The sequence below is a fragment of the Seriola aureovittata genome, chromosome 13, assembly GCF_021018895.1.
Source record: "Seriola aureovittata isolate HTS-2021-v1 ecotype China chromosome 13, ASM2101889v1, whole genome shotgun sequence".
Taxonomy (NCBI): domain Eukaryota; kingdom Metazoa; phylum Chordata; class Actinopteri; order Carangiformes; family Carangidae; genus Seriola; species Seriola aureovittata.
In genome coordinates, this window is record NC_079376.1 from 10004725 (window position 1) to 10022842 (window position 18118).

At 40.7% G+C, this 18118-nt stretch overlaps 2 protein-coding genes across 5 annotated transcripts in view; both read left to right on the forward strand.

The window, feature by feature from the left end:
- fermt2 (FERM domain containing kindlin 2) overlaps nt 1–9641 on the forward strand; it is a 44057-nt gene extending 34416 nt beyond the window's left edge. For 2 of the 4 annotated variants that reach the window (XM_056393067.1, XM_056393069.1), the window contains 8 exons: nt 161–210; nt 810–934; nt 1089–1195; nt 1279–1497; nt 4477–4497; nt 5847–5971; nt 6137–6278; nt 7093–9641. In XM_056393067.1, coding sequence (XP_056249042.1) covers nt 161–210; nt 810–934; nt 1089–1195; nt 1279–1497; nt 4477–4497; nt 5847–5971; nt 6137–6278; nt 7093–7266 — 963 coding nt within the window. In that variant the 3' untranslated portion in view covers nt 7267–9641. The remainder of the gene's footprint in view (nt 1–160; nt 211–809; nt 935–1088; nt 1196–1278; nt 1498–4476; nt 4498–5846; nt 5972–6136; nt 6279–7092) is intronic. The other 2 variants (XM_056393068.1, XM_056393070.1) reach the window with 1 other exon arrangement.
- Nucleotides 9642–11579: 1938 nt separating this feature from the next.
- stxbp6 (syntaxin binding protein 6 (amisyn)) overlaps nt 11580–18118 on the forward strand; it is a 68436-nt gene continuing 61897 nt past the window's right edge. Inside the window, exon 1 of the mRNA XM_056393482.1 lies at nt 11580–11858. The gene's annotated coding sequence lies outside the window, so the exon portion shown is untranslated. The remainder of the gene's footprint in view (nt 11859–18118) is intronic.

The following is an 18118-nucleotide window of genomic DNA, read 5'->3' on the forward strand; positions in this document are numbered from 1 at the left end:
GTGATATTACGGAACATGTGTTGTCTTTAGAATACATGAATGACATTGACAATGTAAAACGTTGATTCTGAAGTCTTTGTTATGTTTAACCATGTTCATATTCTTTTATATTAAAGTCTTCAGGGCTTACACTAACAATGGGTTTTTTCCTTCCTCCTAGGGTGACATCACATCTATTCCTGAGCTAGCTGACTACGTCAAAGTCTTCAAGTGAGTCCACATCCAGAACTACTTGATTCTACATTCTCTTTCAATGCTATCAGAAACACTGTGTGTAAGAACCGTGTATGAGTGCGTGCTAAGATTACATTTTTCCCAAAATATGTTGAATCTATTAGCGAACCAACAAATAACATTTTCTGGCTAAATAAGAAAGCGGTTGCCTGTTTTGCATCAGTGTAATAGGCCAGGTTGTTTGCCAAAGGACATTTGTAGGCTGAGTTTGCAGTTTCTTACAGTTGGATCAAGCACATTTTGAAGCATATTCGTTTTTGGCTTTAAGCCTTTGCTGACAGGCAGGTGGCCCCTGGGGTGATTGTCTCATAAAATGCATAAACCATCAGGGGGGTATGATATCAAGAGGCATTTCCTCTTTAATGGTTTTCCATTAATGTTCTTGTCCAATGCTGGCTCTTTTCCTATTCACCTCGCTGACTTTGCACTTGAGTACACCCCCCCATTCTCTCTCCTTTGTACTCGCTTATGATCTCCCTTCCCCCGCTCTTCCTCTTGACCAGTAATAAAGAAAATGGGTGTTTTTTCAATCTGAAGTATGACATGTCTCTGTCTGTCTGTTACATATTTTCCAGACCTAAGAAACTGACGCTGAAGGGTTATAAGCAGTACTGGTGCACATTCAAGGATATCACAATTTCCTGTTACAAGAGTAAAGAGGAGGCACATGGGACACCTGCTCACCAAATGAATCTTAGAGGTGCAGATGCACATACATTTATATAGAGACGCACAAATAAGTAATTTCATGTCCATGCAAGAATGAAATACTGTTATCTATGGTGCTGTGTCTAAAGAATGGGTGTGACCTTTGACCTCTTTTTCCACTCTGCTCTGTGGCTTCACATGTGTAGGTTGTGAGGTAACTCCAGATGTTAACATCTCGGGCCAGAAATTCAACATCAAGTTGCTAATCCCTGTGGCTGATGGCATGAACGAGATCTGGCTTCGGTGTGACACGGTAAGACAGAAGTTATTGCACCATTTACTACGTCTTTTGCTCTGACGGGTGTTTAATTACCAGCGTTTGACTTTCTCTTTCAGGAGAAACAGTACGCCCACTGGATGGCTGCATGTCGCTTGGCCTCCAAAGGGAAGACCATGGCCGACAGCTCTTACAACCTGGAGGTCCAGAACATTCTGTCCTTCCTCAAGATGCAGCACATGAACCCAGACCCTCAGTTCATTGAGCCGATCACCACCGATATCAACCCAGAATGCCTGGTGTCCCCACGCTATCTGAAGAAGTACAAGAACAAGCAGGTAAGCCATAGAGGCTGTGTTTTTGTATTGAGCTTTAACACGGTACCTCTTAATGTAATATAAGGTCTATTTACAGCAGTGTGGAAGGTGAAGTGTACAGTTGGAAAGAGACAGAAAGAAGATGGTAACTATCTGGTCTAATGTGTGTTTTGTGGGAGGTTGTTTACTTGTTTGATGAGTTGGTTGTGGAGTTAGATGGAGCAGCATTTGATGCTTCCCAGATGGGTGCCTCCTGGCATCAGGGTTGTCTTGCATTGGAATGTAGCCTCCCTCTACTCCCCCCTCTTTTACTTTTCCTCCTCCTCCCCGTGTTTCTTCACCCCATCCCACTCTGTCCGAGGGGAAACCAGGACAGCAGACGTCCAAACCACTCAACATGCTGCTTACAGTAGAGTAGAGCTCATGTCAGACTGTAACAGATACTTCACCTTGGCTCTGGGTCTTTGTTCTTGTAGACAAAAGAGCTGGAAGGGTAGAGATCTCAGTCACTCAACCTGTAGGTACTTATCCGACATGGAGGTGAGGTGGAAACAGAGGCAAGAAATCTGAGTTTTGTTTAAGACAACATTATGGGAGTGGCCACAACTGAGCGACTGTAGCAAACATCTTGATGTCCAGGTGTAACATTCAAACACCGAAAAAGAATAATGAACTTTCGTGTAAGCGTTAGGAAAATTCTACAATGCTCTCAGCGGATTTGCATGTAAGCAACAGGCTGGTGTGTGCACACTGGAACAGCTGAGTACACTACTGCCATGTCCGTGTTAGCTGCAAATGGGTGAGGGAGGGAGGGGTTGCCTTCGCCATAGTTTACACACTGGTTTTGTTTTAGTTGTAGTAGAAAAGCAAAATGTTGCTGGGGGTTAGAGAGATTTTGAGAGATGTTGGTACCGTAAATGATGACTCAGAAATGGTCTGAGAAATAGCCTAAAATATAATGGATGTCTAGAAAGAGAGGAATGATCAGAGGAGAAGGGGAAATTATTGAGATGGTGCACAGCAAAGATCCAGAGGGGTGTGTTTCATATTTAGCTGTTAGAATTGAATGAAATATTATTGGAACAGAATTTAATAACATGACTGATGGTACAAGAGAAAGAAGAATGATGTTCTATGTTAGTGCGGTGTGAACAATGCTAATTGAATATGTATGCTGTGGGAAATTCATGTTGTTCTCACTCTCTTTGATACCTGAAGCTGCATTTTGATACATGAAGGAAGCATGCATATCACATGGTCCTACTGAACACACACCACAGCTAAAAGCTAGAATGATCCAGATTTACAGAAATATAAGTGTCAGTTCTCTCTCTGTATGTCTCACTTTCTCCCTTTTTGGACTAGTCAGGAAATCGTTTAAATATAGTTGTGGTCAATAATTGAATCACCATCTGTTGATGACCAATTCATGTTCAAGTAAAGTTGCAAAGACATTCACAAACCCAGATCACATGATACACTTTGACCCACCAAGAACAGCCAGTGTGTTGGTATGAAGGAGAGACCTGGTCCTGGTTTACTGCTTGTTTGACTCGCCTTTGGTTCTGTGTATTCTGTACTATATTTTCCCATAGAGAGTTCCTTTCATTAATTTTCTTGAAAAGCATAATATTGGTATTTTAGGAACTCATCATTTTAATAAAGATGACTCAATAATATTTTTGGTAGCATTCAAGAACTACACCTCTCATGAATCTTACTGTATGTGTCATCAAAACCTCATGGGAGCTGTTAATACTGACAAAATAATAGTTGTCTTATCTTGGTTACAATGATTAGCTGCTCAAATGTCACTGCACTATCCGCTGACCCGCTTTCTTTACAATATGAGGAGAAGACTCCAGTACCATCTGTCATTGTCTCAGTAGAAAGACAAAAAAAACAAACAAAAAGCCCTCCTTTTTATAATGCTTTGCCTTGACCAGAGTCTACTTTCAACAGGGGGCAGGAGACTGGGACTTTTTAAGAGCATAACTCTCTCTCTCTCTCTCTCTCTCTCTCTCTCTCTCTCTCTCTCTCTCTCTCTCTCTCTCTCTGTCTCTCTCTCTGTCTCTCTCTCTCTGTGTCTCTCTCTCTCTCTCTCTCTCTCTCTCTCTCTCTCTCTCTCTCTCTCTCTCTCTCTCTCTCTCTCTCTCTCTCTCTCTCTCTCTCTCTCTCTCTCTGGGGCTGTGGCTCTCTCTCTGGGGCTGGGGCTGTGGCTCTTTCTGGCTCAGGTCCAATCTCACACTCAAACCCAGTCTGATAGAGGGGGTCCCCAGGCACAACATGAAAGAGTAGTGGCATATGTATGTACAGTATGTGTATGTGCCTGTGTACTCATGTAGTGGGTGTGGGGCACCAGGAAATGAGCCATGCCTGGGAATGCTGCGCGGGAAAACTATCTGGGAAAAGCCCGTTAGCTCTCAGTCAGCTGTGACCCCTCCCCATCTCCCTTAAACTGGACTTCCTGTTGCAAGATTTGTCTGAGGAGACTTCCGTGCTGCAGCTCCCTGCGGATACACACACACACAGGAATTTTTAGATTATGTGAACCAGAGTTGTGTCCGGCCAAATCTGTACATTTACATAAGAGAAAACAAATGATAAAAGCACAATAATAAACTCCTGCAGCTTGGAGACATGGCACTTCTACATTTTGGTACTTCCAGCGTGTGCTGCTTGGTATGTATCACCATCCTGTGGATGGAAGAGGAATTACAGAGAAGCGGTGCAATTCCTATAATGGCCCATTGTGAATGTATAAATTAAACACTGGCTGATTGCCGCTGTACTGTCCCTCCTGTGGCCAAACACTGCATGACACCCTCTGCCAACTTTGTTTGCCTTTTTATTATAGTCATGGTCTCCTGCTTGTTATACTCCTCCCTCAACACTGATCTTACTTGCTTGTTCTCTTTATCCAATATTTCTTTCTCTCACTTTGTATGCATCTCCTTCATTCCTCTGTGTCCTCCTCCCATCCCCACTTCCCCTCTTCAGCCAGGCTATATCAGGGACTTGGTAAGTTGAGTTGTGTGTCCACTGGGTGCCTAAAAAACCATAGATATGTGCATGACTGTCGCAACTCTGAACACTTAACCTAACTCTAAGTAGCTGTATGACATAGTCATCATAGTCGCTGATAGTCACAGTAGATCCTAGTAGATCCTAATAGATCCTAGAATCCTTTTTGATAGTCTGTATGTTTTCTGTATGCTCTCTTATGTTTTCAGGGAGCCATAAGACAAGCATATGACACATATCTCTGTTGTGTTTGTATTTTTGTTTACTTTACCGGTACACAAAACATTCAGTAAAACTTAATAATAATAATAATGAACTATTATTATTATTATTATTATTATTATTATTATTATTGTAAACATATGGATCTGGACATCTATTTTATCACTGCTATTTATCAAACCAAACCATAGGTTTTTAGATTGATGAACATACCCTTTAGACAGATACTGATTTCAGTTCAATGTAGCACGGTTAAACATGGACTATTGAATATTTTGTGTTGATTCGTTTAAGTGCTTAGTGCTAAGAAGCTGTGACAAGTCATAAATATTTTCATGAGTGTTGCTTCTAAACAGCAACAAAATGATCAACTTCACTGTTTCATTTCTCACATCCATATTTGCTCTGTTTCTTTTGTCCCACCTCATGATTGTAAAACTAATCAGTCGCTGAGTGCAACATGTGGAAGAGGCAAAATGGCAAAATGATGTTCACTGAGATGAATCACTCATTTGATTGATTTTCATACTGCACTCACATGAACCGAAATCAGTGCTGATCTAGAGGGTAGGAAACGGGCATTCATAACTCTTTAACGTCCTTTAGAAAGTGGTCTGCGTTAAAAGAGAAGCCAGAATCCTCAGAGACCGTTAACTCACGCCGGATATCTCTGTTAAAACTGCTCTTCCTGTTGAATTAGTTGATAAAATGTTGCGTTCCAGCCCTAAGAAGGTTTAAAGACAGTGGGGGAATAGACACATGCATGCACACTCACACAAACTGAACGCTTCCCTTGGCTTATTAACTGTAGTCTGGCTCCCCGGGGTGCTCATAGGTTTATTATTTGTTTGTCTGTCTATTTTCTAGCTGTGTGAAGTAGACTTTTACTGTGACAGCTCTATGGTTATTGGCTGACACTATGTCTGCTGATGGCTTTATGGAGTTAGCCACAGCTTATTTATGCATTGGGTGCGTGTTTGGATCTGGGTGCATTGGGTGGTTTAAGTGTGGTGATGGGATACATTTGTTCACTTTTGGGAATGTGTTAGTTTTTTCAATGACACAAATGGTGGGAGCATACTGAAATTTTATGTGTGTAATGTTTGCGATTGTGTATTTACCAGATTTCAGCCCGGATCCTTGAAGCCCACCAGAATGTGGCCCAGATGAGTCTCATTGAAGCCAAGATGCGCTTCATCCAGGCGTGGCAGTCCCTGCCCGAGTTTGGAATCACTCATTTCCTTGCCAAGTAAGTTCTGTCACAGAGGACTAAAGTTCAATGAACTGCTGATGTGTCTTTGTACTTTTATCTCCATCACCCACACTCTCAGTTGTATGTGCTGACAGTGACTCATTTGGTCCTTTGTTCTACTCACTTTCATTTCACAATGGATTCTCCTCTTCTTCTCTGCAGGTTCCAGGGTGTAAAGCGGGAGGAGCTGATCGGCATCACTTATAACCGGTTGATCCGGATGGATCCCAACGCTGGAGATGCCATTAAGACTTGGCGCTTTAGCAACATGAAACAGTGGAACGTCAACTGGGAGATCAAGATGGTAGGGAGCTTTTAGAAAATTACAGTTTGCTTTGTCAGCTTTCCCCTAAACATCGCTTTTGAAAAAATTCTTTACGTCATATACTTTCTCAGAGTATTGGAAGTTAGTGTTTTTTCTAGAGCTGAAAAGAAGAGTCAACTACAGGGGAACTCCTCTGATGAGTCTGATAAACTCCCTCAAGTGATGTCTCTTGAGTCAGCGTCAGCTGTGGCTGAAGACTACAAGTTTGAAAATAAAAAGAATGTGGGGGTGCAGAGTCTCTCTGTATTTCTCTCTACATCTCAGTTGAGGCTAGCAACCCACCATTATATCACCACTACTAGCATAACACACCCAAATCTCCAACTTAACTGTCAGTAGTTAAATGGCATTGTGGATAATGTAGGTGCCAGGTTTTAACAAGGAAAAGAATGAGTGGAGTAAAAGAAAGACTTTCCCTGGTTCTGCCACATTGATTTTGATCCTTTTGTTTGAAACCGTCCATTGTGTTTATAAATACTCAGAAATCATAAATCTGCCACATTTTTCGTATTGGATTCATTCAAGTTAATGAAACTGTTCAGTTTGTTGTTTGAGTGTATATGTTTCTTCTTTCTATACATAAATTGGCAATATAGAAGAGTTATAATAGACGTCTTTTTATAGACTATCTTGTCCTGCAACTGTTCGCTGGGCACTGCGAAAGTAATTCAGGGACACAATAGACGTCATCACCTAACCTTATTGTCTGAATTACGAAACATTGATTACATTTCGCCAGTTACTGTCAAAGCATGACTGATGTGATGTAATGTGCTCTGCTCCGTGTGCTCAGGTGACGGTGGAATTTGCAGACGAGCCTAGTCTGTCTTTCACCTGTGCCGAGGTGGACTGTAAAGTGGTCCACGAGTTCATTGGTGGCTACATCTTCCTGTCCACGCGTGCCAAGGACCAGAACGAGTCTCTAGATGAGGAGATGTTCTATAAGCTGACCAGTGGCTGGGTCTGAGCTGCCCCAAACAACCAGGGGTCAACGATTGTAGGTCAGGGGGGCCAGGAGGGGAGTGGTGGGGGTGGAACCACATTGTATGGGTTTATTTTATTCTACTTTTTCTCAGTCTTTTTAATTGTTTGGAGCTGTGCTGAAGCGTCCAGAACAGCACAACTGTTGCCATGCTGATACCATTTTTATTGTTATAGTTGTTTTGCATTAACGCTGACAAGGTCATTTGTTACAACACTAATTTGTGGTGAATGCAGTCCAGATGAACTCTGAACTTAAACTCCTGTGGTTGAGCAGAAGCCTTACACAAACCTGAACTGGGATGTTTGTCTGTTTTCCTACGACCACCTGCCCCCTCTCCTCCTGGACTGATGGCCATCAACTTACGTCCATGACTACCCTTTAAAACCAATCATACACCAGATTTAATCCCAAAGATCCTTTATTTCCTCTTCACTCTTTGTCTCGCTGTGTATTTCTCTCTCTTCTAGAACTGGACTAAAAGAGCTGACATCAAACTGTCATTAAAACATATTGTGATATAGTGCCGCAGATACTCACAGTTATATCTAATTATTTATCCTAAAAGATGGACTTCATCAAAGAGTCCAATCAAAGGGGTATCTGTAAACAGCAGTGTGCAGCCTATCCACTCTATGAAGGGTTTAATCTCTTTGAAGTCACATGTAAGCACTTCTACAGTATACAGTCCTGTTTATGAATAAGCTGTTTTTAAATTTCCGTTTGCTTTTGATGTCTGTTGTCTTTGTTTCAGAGCTGGAGAGTCTATTCTCTCCTTTGAATTCTCATTGTATTAGCTGACAGGTGTGACATGGAGAGCCTGAGCTTTGTTTTGTATGTAGTAGACTGCTAATGGTGAGCATGTCTGAAAACACACAGTTCAGTGCGCTTGGGATGAGTGTCCTGTTTGTTTCCAACTGACCTTAATGTCCTTGCTGCAAAAATGTTCATTTTTTTAAAAAGTCATTTAGTCTAGTGTTGGTCTATGTAGTGTTTCTTTAAAACAAGTTTTAAAAACTGTGGTTGGTGGGGATGTTGAACTACGGTAGATCACTAATGGCACAAGTTATCACCAGTGCATGTGTATTTAAAATGTCTCATCACACTGGCAGTTTTTATGGTTGTTTTTCAAAAAAATATTTAAAGAATCAACCAGAAGCTAAATGATTTTTTTCAAAATGTCCATTCTCTTTCCGAACTATAAGCAGTTTAGGTTTTTTCATCTTCTGACCTGGAAGTGCACATTCAGAAGTTATGTGCCAAAGTACATTAACATTTTGCTAAATGTGTCTGGTCTTTGGCTGCTGTTCTGACCACAGTGATAAGTAGCAGAATCACAATGGCATGCTTTGAATTGCATCCAGATTTGAAACCCCTGACATCTCATTGCTTAGTGCATGTACACTACATAATACAAGGGATCATTACTTCCTTGTACCAACTTTTACTTTATTGCCATTCTGTTTCTCACACCGTATAGTATTAATATTGTTATTATTATCATTTTTATCATTACACACCAGCAAAAGGTCACTGAGTTTGAAGAATGAATATGCAAACGTTTTTTTTTTCTTCTGTCCTCAGTATGAAGGATCAGTAAATAAAGTATTATTTTTTTGTAACTAATGTAAAAACACAAACGTTTTATAGAATTGTACAGTTTTTTTCTGCTTTTTTGGGGGTGTGGAAGTTTTTCCGTTCAGAAAAAAAAGGGGGGAAGCCATCTGTCAATGTGTAGTATTCAGAATTGTGCCTGCTTATGTTGTGGTCTTACTGAATTTTCAGATGAAGATATATATGAATATATATGAAGATAACACTAGTCTCAAACTCCAGGTTTGATTAAGATGTTTGTCGAGTACATATTATAATTTTTTTTTCTAAAATACAGATACATATGCCTTTTAAATGTGTTCTTTTTTCTTGCATTACTGCTTAATTTTATTGATTTTCTGCTTTCTCTTCTACCACTTGTGGCTGACCATCTGTGGCCTTGAGATGCATTTTTAGCTCATTCTTTAGACTGACATTGATACTTATGAGCAATTTTTGCTGCAAATTTAATTTGCTCAGCGCCTTTTTAAAATACTTCACTTAATTGTCTGGTTTTGTCACGAGCAAAGTGTGCCATTTAATAATGTCCATATGAAGGAGACCCACATTGTTTAGACCCTGGAGTTTGAGACAAATCAGCAAAAATTAACAGAGGTAAGAGAAAATCAAGTCTTGTCTGTTTTGTTTTTCTCTGATGTTGTTTTTATTTGCCTCCAGTGTCAGGAGCAGCAGTGCATGTCCTGCTGCTCTGCTCTCTGACTGTAAAAAATGCATTTATTTTAAAAAATAAAGTAATTTTTATTTAACCTGAGTGTAATCTGCCCTTGATTTGCCACAAGGCAGAATGTAATGTCAACCAGATCAACGCGTGTTAAGAAGTAATTCAATTAATTTAATTTAATCTCGCTCTAAGGAGCTAAAAAGCCAATTACATTTCAGTTCAATACAACTAATAAATCCTTTGAAAAAAATGATTTTCTAGTAGGGCTGCACAATATGCAAAAAAGTCATATTGCGATTATTTTGCCAGATATTGCTATGTGAGTCACAATTTCAGTTGGAATGATTGTTTTTGCATTTCATTTAAACTGAAAAAATTTTGATATGATTTTTGTTGGGGCTTGTACCAAACAATCTCTGTAACACCACAATGCTTATGGCACTAACAATGCACAATAATGTTGACACATTTTACCTTTTATCAAAAGAATTGCACCTGCTGTGATTTTTTTCTTTGCAGCTTTTTTTTTTAGATATTGCACTTGGCCATATTACAATTTTGATTAGATTTCAATTAATTGTCCACCCCTATTTTCTAGATATTTCCACTGCTTGCAAAAACGTATTACTATTTCCCCCCGGCAGCCAGCCCAGGGCTCAGCCAGAAACTGCTGCTGATGTTTTACCAGTCTGTTGTCACCAGTGTTCTGTTGTGTGCTGTAGTGTGCTGGGGAGGCGGCAGCAAAAAGAGCAATGCTGCGCAGCTAGATAGACTGCTGAGGAGGGCTGGCTCTGTGGTGGGAACGGAGCTGGACTCCCTTGTGACGGTAGCAGAGTTTGACTGCTGTCCCAGAAAATCTTGTTTAGTTAACTACTGTAAAATGCATATCCAAATTCACACTGCTCTTACACTGTAGATGCATCATGTGCACTGGTTATGTTTCCCCATCAGAGGGCAGTGTACAACAATGTGTACTCCCCAGCTTTCCCCTGTATCCTCACTGCGTTCCAAACTTTTCCAAAGGTTTCTTTGCCCAAATCTGACATGTTTACCTGGCATCGCAGCAGTAACCAAGTGCCAGATTGAGGAGGAGATTAGATCAGAGAACGCCTGCAGACAGTCTGTCTATTTGCAGGCTTTTGCCCATCCCCCTGCAGTGGACATGGCACATTTTTTTCCTGTCACCTGCTGAGCGGCTGGGATACGGAGGTGTTAGTGGCTGTGATAACTGGGGAGTTGCTCACACCCCCTGATGTCCACTGTGGTTTCATGTAGAATGGCAGCACATGCAGTATGGGTTAAATAAAAAAAGGTTTTAGAAAGATGCTAAAGATGATGATGACTGGGAGTACAGGTGGCAGTTTAAACAGGTTGGACAATAGATAGTGTGAGATTAGATGTTCATATATTATCTAATAACTTGGTTTTACAGACTCGATCAATAATCAGCTTTAAAGTATTGTATCATTAATAGTTGACGCTACATTTGAGCAGCCTGTGCACTTGTATCTAACTTCTAGTCAGTTGTGTGATAATGTGAGGTGTGCAGCATCACAGTGGGAACAATGAATTGAGCTCTGCAAGAACACCCTGTTCTTGTCGAAGATGGGTCCCAATCCAACACTTAAACCGGCGTGTCTGACAGCAGTAACTTCCAAGCAAGCTTTTGAAGCACGCAGCAAATCGAGACTTACTTTAAGATGGGGTCTAGACATGGAAGATTTTCGTCTTTTTTTTTTTTTTTTTTGCAGAAGCGTATTCTCTTGCCTTTCTCTGCAGCTTATGATGTTCCCTATATAGCCCATATTCCAGCAGGATCTGGCCTATTGTGTTGACAGTGTGTATGGGAAGTAAAGACGCACCAACCATGGCTCCACCCAGTGACGTGGAATTCCTCAGATCCCTTGGGAGGACGGCATGGATGACGGCCCTGATGTGACTGAAGAAAATGTGGGAGGAGACCTGAGGATGACATTTATAGATTGTGTTGCTCACAAACAATTAAATTGCAGGAAGTAAAAACATAAAAGAAGCAGCACAATACAGAGGGGGCAAAGGTGCACCTGTTGCCATTCAACACAGCAGCTTCCTGGTTAAACAAAGTGCTTAGTTCAGTTTCAAGGAAGCAGTTCTCCGTTCTCCTCTCTCCTCAAGTTCTCAGCCGGTTAAAGTCAGTGTTAATGTCATGGAGATCTCTCTCTAGGAAAGTGTTTCTGACTTTTACCTCCTCTCGCCTGCGGTGAACTGAGTGCTATAGATCGTGTCAGCCCTGACAGCAGATGTGCTGATAAGCTGGTTTCAGGTAAGCCTTGAAATTTCCTTTAATGAAAACTTGCTCTTTTCCCTTCAGACCAGTGTTTTGACCTTGTCTAGATCAGTTGCTTTTTATTCTCTTTCTCAAACTACTGCCACAAACTTTGAAAAGGTAATTGTCAGGGTACGTTTCATGGTGGCTGGAGGCTAAAGTACCCGCTGCTAAGATGACACAAAGTAATGAGACCTTGCAGGTTTTTAGCCATGCTAGTAGTGTGGCTAAAAGGATGGCAACACTGGTCTGTCGGTCGGTCTACCACTTTGGTCCCGACTGAAATCTCTCTGCTTGAAGGATTGGTACCTAATTTTGTACATACATTCATGGTCCCCAGATAATAATCCTAATGGCTTTGGTGAACCCCTGACTTTTCCTTTATTGCAACCAAGAGGTTTTGTGCGAAATGTCTCAACAACTATTGGACTGCCATGACATTTAGTACAGAAATTCATGTCCCCCTCAAGATGAATTTTAATGGCTTTGATGCTTCCTTAACCTTTTTTCAAGTTCCATCATCAGGTCAAAAATTAAAATTTGTCCAATACTTTGGTTCATGACTAAATACTTGCAAAACTAATGACATTCCCATCAGCCTCAGCTGTACTTTGTGTTTAGTGCTAACAAGCACTTTACATTATACCCCTTCTTCACATCACCATGTTAGCATAGACATTGTGAACATGTTTGCATGCTTGTGTTAGCGTTTAGTTCAAACCGTCAAAGCGCTCGAAGCTGGCGTGGATGTAGACTCTTAGACTTTTGCTGAGTTTTGCTTCGCCTCTACATTTATTTCTTTAATGAATGCAATAACTTTTCAAAGTGAATGCTTTCAGCATAAATGAGAGCCTTGTATATTTTGGTTTGTGATTAAAATAAATGGTAAAAACTTTAATTGCTAAGTAGTCTGATGTTTTTCCAGCTTGTGTTCTCCATTAATTCCCTGCACAGAATCACAATTTCATTGTGCTGGAGAAACATGTAATTGCTGCTCAGATTACTTAGACTTGTTATTCACTATAAACAGCAAATAAATAAATAAAAAAGAGTTCTAATAATGTAGGATTCATTATTTACAGTCCCTTCCATCTACGAATCTGTGTTCTTGACCTCTTGTGTTCACATAAAAATTCCACCTTAAAAAGGATTGACATATGTTATTCTCATTATCTTGGACAGTTCAGTCTAGATATGTTTCCATGGAAAAGGCTCGGTCTGGGCTAAACACTGAAGAGTGCCAAGACTCTTATCTTGATGTCATCCATTACATTCTGTAGCTGCTAAACTGTGAGTTTAAAGGCTCTAGGAAAACATATGTTCTGGTCAAAGCTCTGTCTGGTTCGAAGCCTAGAACGGTTCTATGAACCCACAGGTTCACATTCATTTTTACCATCAATTAATTCATGTGAAATTTGTCAGACCGATACTGTAGCTGTTAACAGATATGACAGGACAAGGTCTTTCAGATACCTTAGAGGGATTTTAATTGAGGTTAATTGAAGAAGGTTACATATTGGTCATTGTCTTGAAGTTTCTGCTGCTGACTCATATACTAGATTTAGGCTATAAAAGAGATTACCTTTCTTGTCTTAGTAGAAACCTGAAATTGTTTTATTCATAGGCAACATTTTACACCACTGCATCTCATCTGTTGGATGAGTATTTGGAAGCCTTGTGTCATCCACCTTTGTTAGTCTTGCCTGAAAGTCCGGGACATCGCGCATGCTGCCGCAGAAATTATAAACATGTCATTAAAGTCTCAGAGCTGATCCGGAGGGTGTCCTCTCATCTGATGAGGTCATGCCACATGATGTTTAAATAGATGAGATGGGCCCGTTGTGAGCCAAGATGTTTGCATCATCACTTTCTGCAGCACGCAAGAATTGCACGGTCATTCAGAGCTTACAGTTGAAGCTACAGATGCTGTGTATTCCAGCTCACATAACATTTCAAGTTGAATCTTCTCTCTGGCTATTTGCTTTGGGAGCCTTTTCTAAATTAATCCACTTTTCCCCCAGGGACCTTTTGACTTTAAGCACTGTTGCCCAGAATTGGGTCATTTGCATCGCCTCGCTCACTAAAAACTGTTTTGTTTGGCTAAATCTTGTTTTTCAGCCGAGTTTAATGCAATGGAAAGGGTTGGCGTTGTTAGGGAATACATTTGGAACAAACAGACAAGTGTCAGGTTCCTTTGTGTTTTTTTCTTTTTGTGGTGGTGGAAGAACCTGTCTTTGCCTGGGGCATGATGGGAGCATGAGTCTGCTGACTTGTCTAACAAGGAGGAAAAAAAGAATACTGGGAGATATTTTGTCAAAATCATTACACGACAAGTGTCAACAGGGAATTCTGCTTTGAAATAAAAAATAAAAAAAGATAATTGAAAGCACAATTTCAGAAAATAAGGTGCAAACAGAGGCTCAAATGGGACACCAGGGGCAATTTTCTATTTAGTTGGCTCAGTGTAAGACACTGAAATAATTTAGGTCTTTATAAATTGATCCCCTTGGATCAGTAACATCCAAAAGCCCATCTTAGGCCTTCACCTTTCAGGACCTCATTGGTGCCTTCATCTTCAGTTTCAAATTGTTCCCAGAAACCAAGACATAATAAGAAATATGTCAGCGTTCATCGCAAAGTCTCAGTGCCCCCTGTGTACATCTCTGTGGTGTTAGGAGCATGAAAATATCTCAGAGTGACACCACTTTGTCCTGTGACAATAGAGACCAAATTGAACTTGCAAAATAAAATTGGACTCTTGGCTCTTTGTGTCACCCAGAGGGCTCTGTACATCGATCGGCTAAAATTAGCTGCTTTTTACTGTTATCTGGCAATCAAACGATAGTTGGGTGCAGAGTGAGGGGGTTACTAGCAGGCAGGGACAGCAGAGACGAGGCAAACAGTGAAAAGACTCGTGTGTGTGTTGTTAAAAAGTAATCAAAAAGTGTTAAGTGATTTATGGACACAGGCGGTACAGGTCCCAATGTTTACAATACTGTATGTATCAATGAAGCTACAAAATAGTGTATTTAAGAGACTTAAGGGGTCATATCGAAGGACTTCTTCAATATAATGTAGATCAAAAGACTCCAAGGAGGTTTTCATGGAGCTGAATCTTTTATAATAACAGAGGTAAATTAGTCTATAGAGAAATACCACACAGCAACCACGCAAACACACAAGTGTGTGAGAGCCACCCGTCTATCAATCGACTGTCTGGCTGCCGTGCTGTGTTTAATGGTGTGTGGCTCCATTTATAGAGTCTTTTGCCCAGTGAGTTGCTCTGAAATCTGACTTTAGCACACTCCAGAGTATTAGCTTTGATTCAGGATGGGTTCTCCCTCTGAAAATCCTGTTTTCACTCCTGAGTTAAGCTGCTGCCTGTGGGCAAAGTGAGATTAAATGTTTCTCCAGTGTTGGCATGATGCATGATAGCAGGCAAGGGAAAACAGAGAAGACTGACTGAGACATATCACAGCCACGAGGTGTTTTGCATTCCACACTGTATTTCCTTTGTATTCTGTAGTGAAACAGATGTAGGCTTACAGTAGGAGGTTGCATGGTTTACTATGTATTCACTATTTCTACATGAACTATTTTCTTGTTCACAACACCCCAGATGTAAAAAGTGAGCCATTACAACATCAACAGTATTGATGTAATGTAAACTACATCAGCACTGCTTTCATATTGTGCCAATCTGAAAAGCAAAATGCAAAATGAAGATATTTCCACCCCTGACACATGTTCCAGTATCTTTTGCATGTCTTGCACAGTGACTCTATTTCTTCAGGTTTGCTGATTTTCAGTAGCTTTGTGGTTTATTGTGTTTATCCATTGTTCTATAAATTGAGGAAAAAGAGATGGAAGAGGGAAACATTCTTTACTTCAAGATAAAGAAAAGACAATGAACTACAGGATAAAAAGTGAACACTTGTCCAACCAGATAAGACGAACAGAATATAGCAACATTAGCGAGACCTCCCACTTGAGACCTTCCTTTTTCCCTCTTAAGGCAGCACTCTGAATTTAATTAAATATGGATTTTTTTTTTTTGTATTAAAACTAAATGTGTCATTGATTTAATAACAATTGTTTATTGTTAATGCAGTATTCAAAACAGGGACTCAAAGCAAATCTCTTTGCCATATTTTCTACAGCAACAAAGCAGCTATGATTGATCTGAGCATGAAAGTCGTTACTGGAGGCTGGCGAATGTTCAGATAATGAATGGTTAATAGCTGCTTCAAAGCAAATAAAAATGGCTGTCTTTGGCAAAGGAATATTCCAATGACTGATCCCAAAATTCACACGAAACTGATGTCAGTGTGAGCGATTCTAGGAATCGTTGTTGGGATCATTTTTAACGAAGTGACAGGGTCTTTCTGTTCCAGCAGTGCCTGGAAGGTCATATGGATGATTCCCATGATCTGACAGATCCTCTGGATCAATCAGATTAATTCTTTTGACAACCATTGTCCTAGAATGGCTCGCTGGAAAGGGATACAGATATGCCTTAGAAAGTGCGTAATAGCCATAAAAAAAAAGGAGTCGTGCTCAACACACTCTGTGAAAGCTCATTTGTATTTCCATGCTACACTGGACACAATTCTGCATGCAACAAAAGCGCATGATTACTCCAGGTGTATTCCAACTGATGCTGATCACCAGAGGACTTAAACTGAAATGCACTCGGGCAAAGAAAGTTAATTGAACATGAGAAATGTGCAAGATTCAGTAATGCCAGCAAATTTCCCTAAAACAAAACAGGTCAGGAGTTTATTCAGCTAAGTCCTTTATCACAAATGGTTCTCGAGTATCTAATGTGATTGGTTAAGGGCCACATGTGAGAGATATTCTATCAGGCACCTGCTGGTAAAATCAATACCGGTCCGGTCTTAATATTTTCTTATTTCACACTACTTAAAGATTATCAAAGCGGATTGTTACACGTGACCTGGTTCGATAATTTGCACAAAGAGTGCGGCAAGGAGAGCCCACACATACGCACACTCATTTCCTCACTTGACAAGTGAAACCTCAACAAGAGGTTTGAGATGCCCCCTCCTCATACAAACACGCAGTCCACCTCCCTGAATGTGCCGAGTTCCACGAAGTTACCAAGAACCACAAAAAAACAACCCTGATGAAAGAAAATCAAACACGTACTGTTTGATATTCTCAACTTGGAACACTGAGACACTCGCAATAAAATCTCAAAGGAAAACACGCAACATCTCGCACACTGTGCACGCACACTCTCACTTTTTGAAGTAATGCATGCATATCAGCTTGACCACAATAAGACCTGTTTTTCTCTCTAGTGAGCGCTCATGCAGCTCTGTGAACAGTGTGTGATGTGTGTGTTTCATGCCTCGCACTGTGCAGGGTAAACAACAAACCACATGAATTCAGTGTTTGATTAGTGCAGCAGAGAGACAGAGAAAGGAAAAAATGGAGATGGAGAGTGTATTGGGGAGTGTGTGAGTGTATGGCAGCCATCTGGCCATGTGGGGAGATGAGAGGCAGCTGGTGGTTGGAGCAAAGGGTCCCTCGCACCGTTCCATTCCTCTATCGTCAGATCTCCATGTTTACCCTGCTCACCACGGGGACTGAGGTACCTCATTCTCCCTAATCCAGCCAGCCTGCACAGCTCCGCGAGTAACGTCACGGGCTGGAAGGATGTTTATGTACTCCAGGATTTTGGGATGACGGATAGAGGGTGTGCAGAGAGGGGGGAGGGGGCGTGGAGCCGAGGTAGGAGGAGTGCCAGGTGGAGCTCAGACAGTAGTTCCTGATTAACCTTTCAACCCCACAGATTCTTTGGCGGATCCAAGCTCGTGATTATGTGCATGATCTTTACTCAAACCCACATTAGTCCTTTTTAAAGAGAGATTTCAAAGTTTTGAATTATGCCAAATAACTCATATAGAATTATGAGGAAATATGTATAAAGTGACGCATGAGGCATCTATGTCTATTTATTTAGCTGACAATAAGTGTGACAGGTGCCATTCTGTTTTATAAATGCAGTGGAGCCTAAAAAATTGATTTAGATTTGATTATAATTCTTAATGTATGAGTGATGAAGATCTGCGAACAGCATGAGCAAAATACTTTAAAGCTACTTAATAGAAAATCATAGGGGAATAGTAGGAAGATTAGTTTAAGTGGATAAACTGTGCTCAGGTCAGGGGAGCACAGCTGCTCCTGAAAATTGCTCATGTAAAATTAAATGAGTAGCTCACTAACAATTC